Here is a 15,938-nt window from a genome sequence, read left to right as displayed (position 1 = left end):
AAGAACCCTTCTAATTCTTGAGTTACTGCATTCCTGCTTCATGGTGCTCCAACATCTGCTTGAACACTTCTGTATATACAAAATCCTTTACTTCCTCAGCTTACCCATTATACAGATGGCTCTGACTGTTGGAAGGTTTCTACTTGTATTGGAACAGTATCTCTGTGTTTCTTCCAGCCATGCTTCCTTTTAAAGATATGCACAATAAGTGAAATCCTTTTACCCCACATAAAGTTTGGGGATCCATCTGTGGCGATTTCCATGATTGATGCTTCTCTCTAGGTGGAAGCTTCTTGGATCTTTCCACTTCTCCTCATATGATATAGCTTCTAGTACCTCCACTTTCTTGATTGTTTTCCTCTGAAAATCCTTCTGTTTGTCACTTCATCCTTCAAATGTATTAATTAAAATGAATGTACAGGCCTCTTCATGCTCAGATCTTAAAAAATTCATGGTGGAGTCACAGTATTTTTTAAATGAACATGGACAAATTTTCTTCTATTTCCTGAGCTCTCTCCCTCATAGCCAATGAATGTGATTTTTCTGTGCTTATCACATCTAAGTGGCATGTTTGTCAGCATTTGTTTACTAGAAAATTCCATTCTCGTTATTTTCAAATTGTTATGGGCTGTTGAGTGAAAGATCTTGCCTTAGACCACATTTAAATCATGACATCAAGTGCAGCCATACAATTCAAGGACAAATAAACCCCAAATAAAAATAAGGAAAAGGGGGACTCTGTATATCATTCAAAAGCAAAATGAAACATCATTTTTTTTATGTGAGTGTAAGTGCAAGTTGACAGGAAATTCAGGATAGGATTAGTGAAGGGGGAAAAACCCCTTATTGATTTATTTTTTCACAGAGAAAGCCAGATTGGATATGTCTGGACCTTGGGTATATACACACACAGAATTAATCAAGAAGAGAATGTACAACTGCATCAATATGTTGTTATTTTTATGGTTATTTATTGGACTTTATTTGTCTGTGCAATAGAGAACAGTCCATAGGCTCCATGGAAAGGTTTGCATGATATATACTGTAGCGGAAAACAGATGGTCATCTGATATTAATAACTGTGTTTAAACAAAGCCGAATTGCTATTAGTGATACCATCAATGATGATGTATTTGGAAAGCATGGTAAAGGGACTTTCATCCCCTTGAAATATTTTTTCTTTCAATGTTTGTGATTGTCTACACAACATTGAAAACATCTGCATGTAAACCAAACCTTCAGCCCATCATCTGCATAGCCGGCATATGCAATGCCAAACAACTGAGCACTGAGAAAGAAAAATGCAACTGGCTAAATTATTTAGACCAATACAACCAGATCTGAGTAAGTATTCAAAGAGTTGGTTAGTATGGACACCTCACTGTATCTAGACACAAAATAGAAAATCTAATTCAAATCACTCGGATCTGTTAAGATCTTACTTGGTTCCTGGTTACTTCTAAGAATACAGTTTGGATGCCTTAATGACATTGCCTGTCATCCCAGCCTCATCTGCAGCTTCTCTTCACTTTATAAACTCAACAATCCAATCATACAGACTATGCATCAATTTAAGAGTGCTTGATGCTTTTTCATGTTTTCAAGCATGTCTTGGCTTCTTTGCATTATACCTGATATTTTTCTTCTAATTTTCTGTCTGATAAACTTCTAATCTTCCCATCCATTTTTAAAACCATGCTCAAATATAAACTCCTTTAGGGAAGTCTCTGCTGACTTCTCTACACTAAATTAGTTGTTTCTTCCACTACACTCCAATAGGGCACCTCATGAAAGTTACCATCACACTTTGCATGGGATCTTTTGTCTACAATTGTCTCTTTCTTATTGGACTATGAGTACAGTAGGAGACACGTCTTTTTAATCTTTGACTCCTCTGTACCTAGATCACCGGCTAACTCATAATTGGCATTCCACAGATTATATTTGAACTAATTGCAACTTGAACTTCTTCATTGAGAGGATTTCTATCTGAAAATTTTGGGTTCTTGTTCAAGAATTCACTAGAGCTATACAAATGATAGCTAAAGGAACAACTCTCAATTCAATATTGATTGGATTGCATAAATTGAAATAATGTGTTCAATCAACTTTAATTCATTGACTGCATATTTTGCATTTCATGCCTTTTTTCAACTGTATGGAAGACACTTTAATATATTTGTAGTTGTGATATGTGGCTTATGAGGATGCCTGAATTCTTTAGGAATTTTCCAAATCTTCTACAATGCATGATACTAAAAAAATACAGCTAATGTTAAATACCTAGTAACCTTCACAGAAGCTATAGCATGAAAAGGTATAAAAGGATTATAGTATGTCCTATTCACCTATTCAATTCTAGGCACTAGAGAATTTTCATCATGTCTTTTTTGCTTTATATTCAAATATTTGGTAAGAAAAAGAAATTTCCCATGTTATCATTTTATGTGTAATATTAACTTGAGAAATGTACATGCTTTTGTATCTGTAATATATATATTGCATATTTTTATGTAAAGTTCTTTTGGATGTGTACATAGATACATGTAGATATATATTTATACATATACATAAACATATAAATATGCATTTATAGCTAGTGAACAGAAACAAAACCTTAAGGGAAAACCACTTCATTCCCTCAATCTCACCCACATGCCAAATAATTTTCACTTTTTCACCAAAACTGTCAGTATAAAATGGAATGAAGGGCAGTACAGACATACTTTCACCAGGCTTAAGGGTATGAGATAATGAAACTAGCTCCTAGGATAAGCATATTTATTGGGTTTGTTATGTATCAAATGTAACAAAAGTAGAGGATCTGAAGAACGCCCTGTGTGGTTCTTTTCACACCCTTTGATCACACAATTCCTCTTTAATTCAGATGCAGTAGAGCTTAAGTGGCTTCATTGATGTGTTAAGTGTGGAATGATTTTTGTATAAAATAAAAAAGGCTCCATTATGTGTCCAGAAAAGCCTGTGTGTGCTTGTTTATTGAGACAGGAAGTCGGTTTCCCACACAGAACAACAGTTCTGCGATGCTGAAGCATTGTGTCTGAAAGAAGAGTAAAGGAAACTTAATTTTCTACCTGGCAGAAATCGGCTTCTGGAGGAAGGGACAGACAATGCGATTGGACTTTAGCTGAATGAGAGGGCTTGATTGATTTTCAGAAAATGTGCCATGTACAGGGAGGTTACTCGGAGTACTTTTGTTAGGAAAACGCATTTTTCATAGTTGGAGCCTGTTTTTGTACCTGGCTTAAAGTGATGCTCCCCAGTGAATACTTGCCACCCCTCTGAAGTCAGTTGGGGAAAAAAGAAATACTTTCCCAGAGTTGTTACCTCCTAAATATTGTCTCCAGGTTATTGTTTTGTTATATTTTTCCATCAAGTTGGCTGCCATTTGCTTTTTTTCCTTTTTCTTTCTTTTTTTTTTTCTTTGCTTGCATGGAGAATACTTCTGAGGCTTTCCAAGGTGAAGTTTATAAATCTATCCATAGTTTAAATATTGAGGCATAGATATAGTTCCTATCTGTTAGAAGTGAATTTTGACCTTGTAAATCCATGATCCATGGAATAAACCCTATGTTGTGGCCACACGATGAAGGGAAATAAGATGAGAAACAGTATCTATCTTGTACTCAAAAGGCCAGGCTTTTTTCTCTATACCGTGCTGCCTTAAATTATCAATACGCAAGGTAGCAAAATTCCAGCCATTCTTCCCATCCCTTATGGAATCCCATGTCCACTCTCCTCCTGGTTATTGTCATTGTCATCTGCCTCTTCATCTTCATTATGAACTGTCTAAAGATTGATGCTTCCTAGCTGGGAATAGTTCATAGAGAGTATATAACATGATTGTTCTACTCAGCAATTGTAGAATCTGAAACAGACAATAGTGAAGTGGACCTAAATAAGAAGAATGTATAGACAATAGTGGCTGGGAGTGGTAATCCCAGCACTATGGGAGGCTGAGGCAGGCAGATCACAAGGTCATGAAATCGAGACCTTCTTGGCCAACATGGTGAAAATATAGTAAATATTTTTGTATCTACTAAAAATACAAAAACTTAGCTGGGCGTGGTGGTGTACACCTGTAGTCCCAGCTTCTTGGGAGGCTGAGGCAGGAGAATTGCTTGAACCCGGGAGGCAGAGGTTGCAGTGAGCTGAGATCATGCCACTGCACTGCAGCCTGGGTGACAGAGCAAGACACCATCTCAAAAAAAAAAAAAAAAAAAGAAAAGAAAAGAAAAGAAAAGAAAGAAAGAAAGAATGTATAGAGAATAGAACAATCTCAGGGATTTTTTCCATTGATAACATTTACCTTACTAATATTTCAGAGTTAAATCAATTTTCAGGGTGAAGACCTCAGTAAAGAATATAGTGGTTTCACATCCAAGAAAAATTTTGTTAGGCTGTGGACACTGTGTGGAGGTGACAGGATTAGAACTGCTATTGGATTGGCTTGGTGAGAGTGGATGATCCAGGCACATATGCATCTGCTCAGTCAATTGCTTAATTTTTCCCCGTAGAATGATTCCTTTTCTGCCCACCTGTCCTTACTATTTTTCCAACTTACTATTAATGCAATTTCTACTTCACCTTCCCATCATGCATGGGTGATTTTTTTCCTCAAAATTGATGTCATAATATCCTTTTGATCATTATAAACTTGTTTATAAAAGAATTTCACAGTCAAAGAATTCGAGGGGATAAGTATTAAGGCAGGACGAGGAATATCCTTTGAGAAGGTCCCAGACTAATGGTTCAATCACGAAGTTTCTTCCCCTTGGCATGCAGAATGAATTCTTCATTCTTGACTCCTTTATTAGCCTAAACTATTTTATCCCAACTCACAGTAGCTTAGCCATAGCTGTTATCCTAGGTATTTAATGCTCCTTCTTCATGCATGTCTCACATTCTTCTCATGTATTTCTCATTAAGCCGTCTTTCACCCCCTCCATCTGTTTGTGTAATGCTTGGTATGTGACTGTTGCTGTGTAATAATAGGCCCTAAGTCATGTGACTTTAATTTATAAGGTCAGACACCATTTTTCCTGCAGAGAATTCATTTTTGTCCTAAAGCTAACTCTTTTGCCTCACTATGATACTGTTTCTGATCACCAAAGATAAAACTGAACTTTAAAATATATATATATATATATATATATATGGGACCTTTATCACCAAAGTCAACAACCCAATGAAAAGATGGTCACATCAGGAATCCATAAGCTGGATTCCGATCCTGGTATTGTAATTGACTTGTCACAGCTCCATTCCAGTTGCTTCAGCTCTCTGATCTTCAATTTATTTATCAGAAAATTGTCTTTCTTCTCTTTCGCCTCCTTCCCTCCTTCTTCCCATCTTTCCCTCCTTCTTTCCTTTCTTTCCTCTTTCTTTCCTCCCTGTCTTCCTTCCTTCCTTTTTTTCCTTCTTTTTTTGACAGAGTGCAGGAAATTCTACCCCCCAAATATGGTACCTTGGCATGCTCAGTATTTTAAGCTGAAGGAAACAGAGAAAACCACAGAAGCAGAAAGGTCTTTCTGACCTCTCTCGAAGACCCTCACGTGACAGGTGTCCTGCCCTACAGCCAGAGAGAAGGAATGTTCCACAGAGAGACTAAGAAGAATCTGAAGAATCAGGCCTTACTAAGTGCCCTCCAGGTTATCTTTAAGTCATACCCCCTTTTTGTCCAGTCGTGCCTCTACATTCATCATCAAACCTAAGCATAAAAATACAGTTTCTCCTGGGTCTCTGGGTCTTCATTTTTGAAGACTTGTGTCACATAAGACATGAATTAAATATGTTTGTTACGCTTTTCTGTTGCTAACCTGTCTTTGGTTATAAAGGTATCAGCCATCAACCTTGTGATGGGTAAAGCAAGATAGTACTTTTTCTCCTCTATACTTTCTTTTTTCCTTTCTTCCCTTTTCTTTCTTTCCCTTCCTCCTTTCCTTTCTTCCTTCTCCCCTTCCTTTCTTCCTTCCTCCCCTTTTCCAAACGTTCTCCCTTTTCTTTTCTTCCCTTTAATTTGTATTTACTAAACGTCTCCATTCTCAAGGAGAGAGCAACAAGCAAATACAAATGTTGTAATTTAAAAATAAATTAATTTTTAAAAATGAAACATTAAAGTAACAACACAAGGCTGTTGTAGTTAAATGAACAAATAAAAAGGAATAAACTTTGTGTGCATTCGTAGGGCACTATATAAAACTGTGATATTATTGTTATGGGAGAATGAAATTCCTAGACAGACCTGATGATGTAGAGATTAAAAACTTGGACTTTGAGGTTACTAGAGAAACCTGAGTTTCAACTCTACTAGCTGAGTGACCATGGGCACATTACTTAAAGTTTCCAAGTCTAAATTTCCTCAGCTGTGAAATACTGTGTATTAATAAAGTACGTAACTCAAAGGCTGTTGCAAAGATTGAGTGAGATTTTATATGTAAAATGCTAAGCACAAATGTCTAACATATAATAAATGCAAAATAATGATAGCTATTATTATTATCATTGTTCGTTAGGTGAGGCAGAGTAACTTGTACTGTTGTCATTTCTGTTATGTAAAATAACGATAGTAATCTCAGAGGAAGCAAAGGTTGGTGGGGTTGGGGGAATCAGGACTTCTCCTGAGAACTGTCAATTTCCTCTAGAGAAAGGAATTCATTGAAGGAGAGATGGGACTGTACCTGGGGTAGAAGCACAATAGGGTGGTGGTTAAGGCTGATCTTTGTAAGCCCTCTCACTTGTTGATCGCCAACCTCTTCCTTATCACCTTCTGAAGATCTTTTTATCAGTTCCTTACTGAGTTTGTCCAGTATTACCTCTTAGTGTCCCTTGGCCAGAGATTTCTCTTGAAAAATCAGCTGACGGCTTGAAAGTCTCACTCTTTTTTCCTATATCTGTCAAAATTCTATTTATTCTTCATGGCCCAGTTTAAATATCAACTTTTCATGCAGCCTTTCTGGGCTGCCCTAAAATGCCATTCAGAACACCTACTCTGTGTTCCCACTGCACTGTTAGCAACCAGTAAAGCGCAATTGTGTTAGAGAGAGTGGGCAAATCTCTCTGTGCAACGGCAATAATGATTTGTCTCTTGTATTAGACCGTGAGCTCTTTGAGGGGAGGAACTGCACTGCCTTCAGCTTTGGATCCTGTATCTTAGTCACTTGTGCCTCCTACATTTTAAAACTAGACAAATGACATTGCATTGTTTGCATGGAATTGAATCCCATGAAGAAAAAAGCAATGGGTGTGATCTTCCAACTCTTTTAAGGTCTGGTCAGAGCTGACCTAGGAGTACAAAACCAAAGAAAGGGCTCAAGCACTCTGACTTCCAGCTCAAATCCTTACCTTCATTATAAGCTCCTGCTGGATCCCATTTTCCACCTCCATGACTGAGGAGGTGGCCCTGGGTCCCTCAAAACTGAAGTTCAAGATAACCCACTTGCAATATTTGGATGAGTGCCTTGATGACATAGACTCTAGAGATCATGAGGCAATGAGAATGTTTCACTTAGCTTATTTTTTGCCATGTTTTTTTGCCATGTGCTTATCAGGACATTCAGATGGCTGGAGTTAGAAAAGGGTGTGGAATCTATATTTGGCTAAATGCAATGAAGAAATTCCTTGGCTAAAAAAGAAAACAATCTTTCTTTTCTTAAAATTTAAGTCGATGTAAAAAAAAAAAAATCTTTGCAGTGCAAGATAGAGTTTCTTTTCCTTTTCTCTCTGTCTTGGGGCCTTATCTGATTTTAATCATTATTGGCCAGATATGATTTGAAACAGGTGAAGCTAAAATTTCCTGGGGAAAAAAAAAAGAAATCTTCAGTTGCAACTATTGCAGCTGTCTACCTACTCTACTCCCCTCCTCCAAGGTAGCATGGGCTATCGAGTGTAAATGTTGAGGATTATGAATTTTACTTTTAAAAGGCTTTAATGCCCTGCAGAGTTTTCTCAGCAATTTTCAAGTCTTGTTAACCATAATACATCCAGTTCTCGATTATCCACAAAAAGCGGAAATGAATAGTGGCACAGATAATCCAAAACAGAAAAACAATCACAATGTTTCTTATATTTTACTTTGGAATGCTTTGTATGACTTTTGGGGGGTTCCAATTTTCCTTCCCAGTGATGTTCTGCTCAGGAAAAAGTTAAAATGAGTTTGCATTCCCTAAGGCCACACTGGGGGATGTGGCCTAGCCATATGCTGGGTGGCAGGGAGAAGGCAGCCCGAAATCTAAGGGAAAAGAATTCCACTGATAATCTAGAAGTGGAAAATGCTCCTATGAATAATTAAGGGCTGACCAGAATATAATTCAGTTTTATAAATTTGTGTGGACAAGTTTTTGGTCCACATTAAAAAAAAATACAGTTATCCTCTTAAGAAGAGTTAAAACTGGTATCAAAGAGAACTTTGGTATCAAAAACAAATGACCTCAACGTTCTTTACTTTTCACAACCCAGTGGCACTGGCACTATGTGAAGGAGTTAGGATCTGTTGATGGGGCCAAGGGGACTCAGTTCTCAGCTAATGTGTTCCAGCTCCATCCTTCAACCTTCTTCAATTGAACATATGTAGATTTATAAAATGTCAGGCTATGTACTACTGTCCCACCTACCATGGTAGTTACAATTACCATTCCTATTTTACAGATGAGAAAACTAAGGCTCATACAGGCTCATTATTAATTTAAGTTCACAAAGCCAGTCACTGTGAACAGCTAACTTTGAGCTCAGGACTATCTCACTCAGTTTGGATAACTAAGTTAAGAGTCAGAAGTTAAGGGGTATCAAGCTTTTCATTATTTGAATGTTTTCCTGGTTTCCCTTCATTGTTCTTAGATAGTAAATTCAATTAAATATTTATGAGCTCTGACTACTAGGTTGCTCGTATATATATATGTATAATATATGTGTGTGTGTTTGTATATATATATATAATCATGATATTGTGTTACAGGAAAAAAAATCTAATAATATTTAGATATAATCTCAGCCCTTGAGAGCTTTCCGTTTAAAATAGAAACCAGATGAATAGAATAGAGTGAGAAACCATGTGACTATATAGTAAGGTCGAATGAGACAAGTAGATATAAGAAATGGCAGGGCAGGGTCAAATCACATCAGGATGGGAACAAAAAACAAGAGATTTCAGAAAGGCTAATAAATGACTGAATGGAAGTCAGTGGGCAATTTCAATTTCAATGTGCTGTGTATGATGTGAGTAAGGAACCAAGTGCACACTGCTATTGAGATGGGCCATAACAACTGGATGCCATTTTGTTGAGAGCTCTGATGTAGATGGGATGGAATTCCAAGTGTTGAGAATACTTCTAGCAGGTAAAGTTAAGAGCACACCAGATGTGTTCAGAGAACCTTGAGTTGATCTGAAAAGAGAATCTGCTCAAGGAGAAAAAATGTAAGCAAAAATGAAAATAGTAACAACAAAAAAGCAAAATAGCATCATAATCTTGTCATAAAAAAATCAGAGTTAGGGACAGAAATGAGAGAGAGAAGAGAAGAGAGAAGGAAGCCATTTTCAAAACCCCTCATGTTTTCACATGTTTTAGAAAATTTAAATACTCACCTAGCAATTTGGTGTAAAACAATGGGCACATTTTTCAGTAATTTTAGTGCTGGAAGGAGAGGAAAAGAATAGGTAACAAAAACAAATTTATTAGTCCAAGGCCACCCTATTGCTCAAGTGGATCCCTAAAAACTCAAGGGTCCTAACTCCTACTCCAGTGATCAGCTGCTAGCTAGGCCAGCTTTGGGGTATGACGTTAGCATCAAGGCCAAGCTTCTGGGAAGCCTTAGAGTAGCTTCTGGGAAGAAAGTAGGGATTCCAGGATGTTTACAAAATATAACTCAAGGATTATGTGTCTTCAATTTGTTCTGGAAGTTTCCACACTCAGCTAAATCACATTCCTTTTCCCTTGCAGACTTTTTTGTCTGTCCTTGATTTCTTCTTTGACATCTTCTCTTCCCCCATTATCTTTTACTCTATCAAACCTGATTTTCCCCCCTGTATAAAAATGCAAAAGCCATAGTTGTTTACTCCTACACACCCTTAGCATTTGCTGGGTCTTTTTCTCTTTAGTCTCTGGAGCCTCAGATATCTCTAGGCCACATTCTAGCTCCTATAAGCAATTTCACATCACTATGGACATGACCTCTATGAAACTGGCCACGGTACTCTGGGTTTTCAGTGTACAATTCTATTTCCCTTCCTGTAGTGGATGCTGTGGGGGCACCACCTCCTTGAGGACCAAGGCACTCCAGCTGCCAGGAATATTGGCTGCTAACCTCACACAGCTGAGCCTTCCATGAAAATTGCTCTCTGCCAAAGAGAACCTCCTAGTCCAAGGTCATGTCTACTCTCCAGAGGTAGCTCTTAACTAATGTCTGTCCAGACCCTTTGTCACAATGTTAGACAACTGTGTGAACGGTTATCAGAGCTCCAGAGTGCCCCAAGGGATCTGGGTAGCCCTCTCTTGTACATGCCCCACTGTCCAGCTTCTCCCTTTGTCCAGTCCTGCTTCCTTCACTCTCTCGTAAGTATCATCCCTGAGAGCACTCCTAATAACTCCCTGAATGCAAATCTCCACCTCAGAGTCAATTTCCCGGGGAACAGTCTCAATACCCTATATTTATTCTGGCTTGTATGTTGTCACTGTAGTAACCTGTCTTGTAATGAAAGAAAAAAAATTACAGTCTTTGAAGGGGTCAGAGATCAAGGTTTTGGTAGCCTCTGTACAACAGAATTCATTGAGCCAGGCCTATAGCCTAGTCCAGTCATTTTCTTACCTCTCGACCTTGAGTTAAGTAATGTATCATTCTTGTGTACTGGCTTACTTTGGTTCAAATGGATAATAACCTATATGATGGAGTGATGGGGGAGAAAAATGAACAGATGGTTAAACATCCCTAAAGGACCATTACGTACTGTGAAAATACTTAAATTCTGTAGTGAAGTCTCCAAAATCTTAATCCCCATAAACTGAGATTCTACAGAGTCCACTTCCTTGGAAATAGATTTGAAAATACCCTTTGCTTCACTTTCTGTGGATTATGCAACCACAGAATTCCTCCGGGGACTCAGCCACACCCCAAATCTTAGCCTAAATCACTGAGTTTGACACAGATTCATAAGAATTTGGCAAGCAGCTCACCCACATTTTCTACCAAATTGAATCCAAATGTTGCCTAGGTTGGATGAGAGTTCAGTCAAGAAAAGGAGGCCCAGGCCAATGGACTGCTAAATGGTGATATTTGAAACCCAAATGAGTTTGGCTTGGCCCTAAGACTAGGAGGAAAGCTTTGAACTATAGCATATGATATAAGCCCTGATCCAACTCAAAACACTTTTTACTTTTTTTTTTGGTTGTTATTTCAGAAATGCACTGACCCTGCACTCTACAAGACACTATGCTCATTCCAAATGCTAAAGTCAGTCCTAGGAAACTGCAGGCGCCTGTAGGGTCAAAGTAGAGTGGGGAAGCTGGTTCTTATCACCTGTTTCTTCAATTCCCTCTAGAACAGAGGAAAGCTTGACAAGATGGGGTGGGGTAGTAGTGTGTGAAAGGACTGGAAGAACTACTAATTCAGGCTCCTGTGAAGAACCCGATCAGCAGTGGGCTTTGTGTGGCGGCTCTGATTGAATTCTCCCTCTTGACAGAGAAGGTGTTGGCCTCCTGCTTCCTGGAACAGTGGCTATGACTAACTCATGTAGCACTGGATACATTTATAAAACAGAGACAATTAGATTTTGCTGCTCACATCAAATTTTCTATCACAACTTTTCCTTAAATAATTGTCCTTTTTTTAAACTTTTGTATTAGGTTTGGGGCACATATGCAGGTTTGTTATATAGGTGAACTTGTGTCACAGGAGTTTTTTCTTTTTTTCTTTTTTTTTTTGAGACGGAGTCTCGCTCTCGCCTGGGCTGGAGTGCGGTGGCCGGATCTCAGCTCACTGCAAGCTCTGCCTCCTGGGTTTACGCCATTCTCCTGCCTCAGCCTCCGGAGTAGCTGGGACTACAGGCGCCCGCCACCTCGCCCGGCTAGTTTTTTGCATTTTTTTTTTAGTAGAGACGGGGTTTCAGGATGGTCTCGATCTCCTGACCTCGTGATCCGCCCATCTCGGCCTCCCAAAGTGCTGGGATTACAGGCTTGAGCCACCGCGCCCGGCCTGGAGTTTTTTCATACAGACTCATAATCCAGGTAATAAGCATTGTACCCAATTGTTATTGGGTACAGTTCTACTCCTCTCCCTCCACTCACCCTCCCCACTCAAGCAGGCCCCAATGTCTGTTGTTCCCTTCTTTGTTTTCATGAGTTCTCATCATGAATTTAGCTCCCAGTTATAAGTGAGAACATGCAGTATTCGGTTTTCTTTTGCTGTGTTAGTTTGCTAAGGAATAATAGCCTCCAGCACCATCCATGTTCCTGCAAAAGATATGATCTCATTCTTAAATAATTATCCTTGTCCTTCTCCTTTTTCCCCTTCTCCTACTCCCCCTTCTCCTTTTCCTCTACCTCCTCTTCCTCCTCATCTTCTTTTCCTTTCCTCCCTCTTCCTCCTCCTCTCCCCACCCTCTTTCTTCCTCTTTTTTTTCTCCCTAAGAACCTTCACACTCTCCACTGTCTTCAGGTCTCATCGATTGCTCCTCCAAAACCCCCCATTACACCAGCACCCCACCCCTGGGAAGACTTTCCCAAGCTGCATCACCCTGTCTCGACCCCCACCCCACACAATCATCTTCACCCCAACCCTCGCCACACTCCTGCACCTCCCATCACCACTAGGACTCCTCTCTCAGAGGTCCTGTCTCCTAAGGCCCTAGCTGCCTAGATAAACCAATATGTTAATACCTATGGGAAAACCCACAATAAAACCAATATTAAAATATAGTATGTTTGAGTCTTGGCTTTGTCACTCCCAGGCTGTATAACATTGGATAAGATATTTAGACTTTTTAAACTTCCATTTCTCACCTCTAAAATACAGCTAAGAAAGACTCAACATACAGGGTCTCAGTTTACATTTAGCTTCCACTGAAAGACATCTCTTGATCTTCCAAAATAAGATTAAACGCCCCTTATCTATGTTCATATGTCATTCTCTCAATTCACTTGTCATAAAGCTTGTCAGTTGCATCCTAATTCCCAGTATAATTCCTGATTCTTATTACGAATGCCTGAGGGCAAGATGTATGGTTGATCCCCCTTGAAGCCCAGTGGCTAACACAATGTTTTAGCACGTAGCTGGTACTAAAATAAGGGCATTAAATGAATGGGCCACCTCTGGAAGCATTTATAAATAGTGGAAATTGTTTCTCCCAGATGGCATGTTTATATTGGACCAGTGTCCTTTTTAGATCATGCCTTTGCTGGAGAAGGGACCATAATGGAAATATCAGGTGCAGGAAGATGTTTGGTGTCACTCAAATAGCTCCATGTAGGTGGCCTCTTGCTCTCTCCAAACATCCAGCTGGCTCTGGGCCCGTGCACCTGAAGGGAGATATCTGAGACTCAGAACACTTCCTGCTTCATTTCAGTGACACCAGTTTGGCTCCATTTTCACCTCCAAGCTGGGATCAAATGTTCCCCAAGTGCAGAGAGTTAAGGAGAAATGTCTCATTCTCTCCCTTGACCTCCTCCCTTATTCCTCTCTTCTTATGTTTTTCATAAAACTTTAAACGAGATTCCCAGAGAAAAGCCATGTCCTTTGGTCAGGCCAGCAGCCTCCCCAACTGTGGGCTCTGGCACTTCTCTAAAAAGGTCAAAATTGGGGATAGAAAGTTCTTGATGAGGTGCTTGAGCGCTTACGTTAATAGGAGAATAGATAAAGAGGGAAACATGGAGGGTATGGGATGTATGAGACTGCATGTTCACAGGGAAAAGTAATGTTGTGCAGAAAGCCTGCCACTGCTAATGAATCTGGTAAGAGGACAGGAAGGAAAGGGATTATTTATGTTATGCCTTTTGGGAGACAATTTTCCATGTGTCTTACATTTTTACCTCTGGCAGGTGCTGACAGTCCTTGTGCTGGCCTCTCTTTTTAAGGGTGTTTCCATAGTGGAAACATACATGGAAAAATGGAGCTGGGCTGGAGCATAGGGCAGGTGCACTTAGGGTCCATTATGCAAGATTTGGGTTTTCTATACTCAGGGCTTCTCTCTCATAAGCCACCCTACAGTGTATGCAGGTATCACCTGGCTCTCTTCACATTGTTCTGTGGGAATTCGGGCTTGGAGGGTCAAAGCAAATATGCTAATACTCATATTGCTTCCTGTGCTGTGAGTAGAGTCCATTGTCTCTGACTCAGGAATATTGTGTCTTCTGCCAGCATCCATGAATCCATCAGGTTATCTTGTGAGCTTACAAGTAGTATAAAGTTTCAAACCCTTCACAGTTCTCGACCAAGCTCTGTTCTCTCTGCCTAAAGGCAGCCTGTTTAAGAATTCTGCCTTTATAGGTCTATGTGAACCCTATCTCCTATGAGAAAAGGAGAAGAGGGAAGAGAGAAAAAGAGCACATACTTATTGAATGTCCCCTGTTTACCAAGCCGTGCTGGGCTGAACTGAGCTTCTCATACATTATCTCATTTAATCCTCATAACACCCTAGGAGTAGATATCGTCCTACCTCTTTCATAGGTGAAGAGTCCCAGGCCCAATAAAGTGAAGTGACTCGCCAAGATCACTCACAGGGTGTGAGGTTTAAACCTAAGCCCGTCTGTTAAAAGAGTTACTGATCTTTCTGTTACATCATTCTAGGAAGTCCTTTATTTTCTGTGTGTTGAATTGACCAATCCAAGATAACAGGAGAGATGCTAGCAAGTCTAAAATCATTTCCCTAACCACTCTGTTATCTGTTCTACTATTTTTCCCAACTCTATCCCTGGACGTATTCCTCAGCTTAATGAGCACTTCTTCATTTTTGTAGTCTTTTGCCTTTCCTTTTCTAGGATCCCAGCCTCCAGCCAATGTTACTCATTTTGCTTAGCCTTGGACTTCTTGACTCTTGCTATTGCTCTAGGACTTTTTTTTTTTTTTTTTGGAGGGGGGTCTACTCAGAAAGAAAGATATGAAGCCCTTTCTCTGATATCACCATAGAATGAATAACACTGTCCAGACGTCACAGTTCTAAAGAATTCTTGTTTGGTTTTCAGATGTGACTGAAGTGATTTGCACCCGGATGCCTAGACTCGCCATCTGCTCAAAGATTGCTCAGAAAGCCCTCCCATGCATTCCCCTGCTGCATACCAGCCCACTCTGCCTGCAGCTGCTGTCTGCAGGACTTCATATCTACGCCACACTGTTTAAAAGCTGTGCTTCAAGAAATCCCAAAAACATATGACTGCACCTACTACACAGCCTAAATGCAGCATAAGTTGACCTTGCTTTCTAAGAAGTGGGGCAAGAAATGCTTTTTTGTGTGTGTCATGTCTGTTTGTTTTTCAATTAAGAGAGGAAAGCATTAGGCAGATGGAATGTACATGCGAGGATGAGGAGACAGAAAACAAGTAGCCCTTTCCATCAAGATAGAGGGTTTTCTGGGGTCGCTGGCTCTTGAATGTCACTCCCGATTTCTCTTTCCAAGGCACTGTGCCACCAGCCTACTGAGATTGTGTGGGAGCTTTCATGGGGGTTATATTTCACTAATGAAAATAAATTTTGTGCATAATCTGAATGTTTATGTTTCTTTACAGAATAGACTTAGTTTAGCAATAAGCTAATAATACTGACATACCTCTAATTCTCTGGGGAAAAAATTTGCTACTCCAACTTCCATTCCTGCAACATCATCAAAGTACTCACAAGAATGAACCAATTAGCAACACTTATTAGCACTGCCTAGACTCAGTGTAAGCAGATTTTGAAATAAAAAGGGAAGCATGATGGGACATTCTTATGGTTTAAAT

General features: G+C 39.6%; 1 protein-coding gene across 3 annotated transcripts in view; it reads left to right on the top strand.

Moving 5' to 3' along the window:
• LOC108523219 (uncharacterized) overlaps positions 1 to 15,706 on the top strand; it is an 80,229-nt gene extending 64,523 nt beyond the window's left edge. For all 3 annotated transcript variants that reach the window (XR_001883756.1, XM_017863729.1, XM_017863730.1), the window contains one exon: positions 15,186 to 15,706. Coding sequence is in view for 2 of the 3 variants with exons in the window: in XM_017863729.1 (XP_017719218.1) it covers positions 15,186 to 15,373 (188 nt within the window). In the remaining variant the exon portion in view is untranslated. The remainder of the gene's footprint in view (positions 1 to 15,185) is intronic.
• The last annotated feature ends 232 nt before the right edge of the window (positions 15,707 to 15,938 follow it).

The sequence above is a fragment of the Rhinopithecus bieti genome, unplaced genomic scaffold (genome assembly GCF_001698545.2).
Source record: "Rhinopithecus bieti isolate Rb0 unplaced genomic scaffold, ASM169854v2 scaffold_70802, whole genome shotgun sequence".
In the NCBI taxonomy this organism is placed as follows: Eukaryota; Metazoa; Chordata; class Mammalia; order Primates; family Cercopithecidae; genus Rhinopithecus; species Rhinopithecus bieti.
Note: the sequence above shows the minus strand (reverse complement) of the source record. Positions and strands in the feature narration are given on the sequence as shown.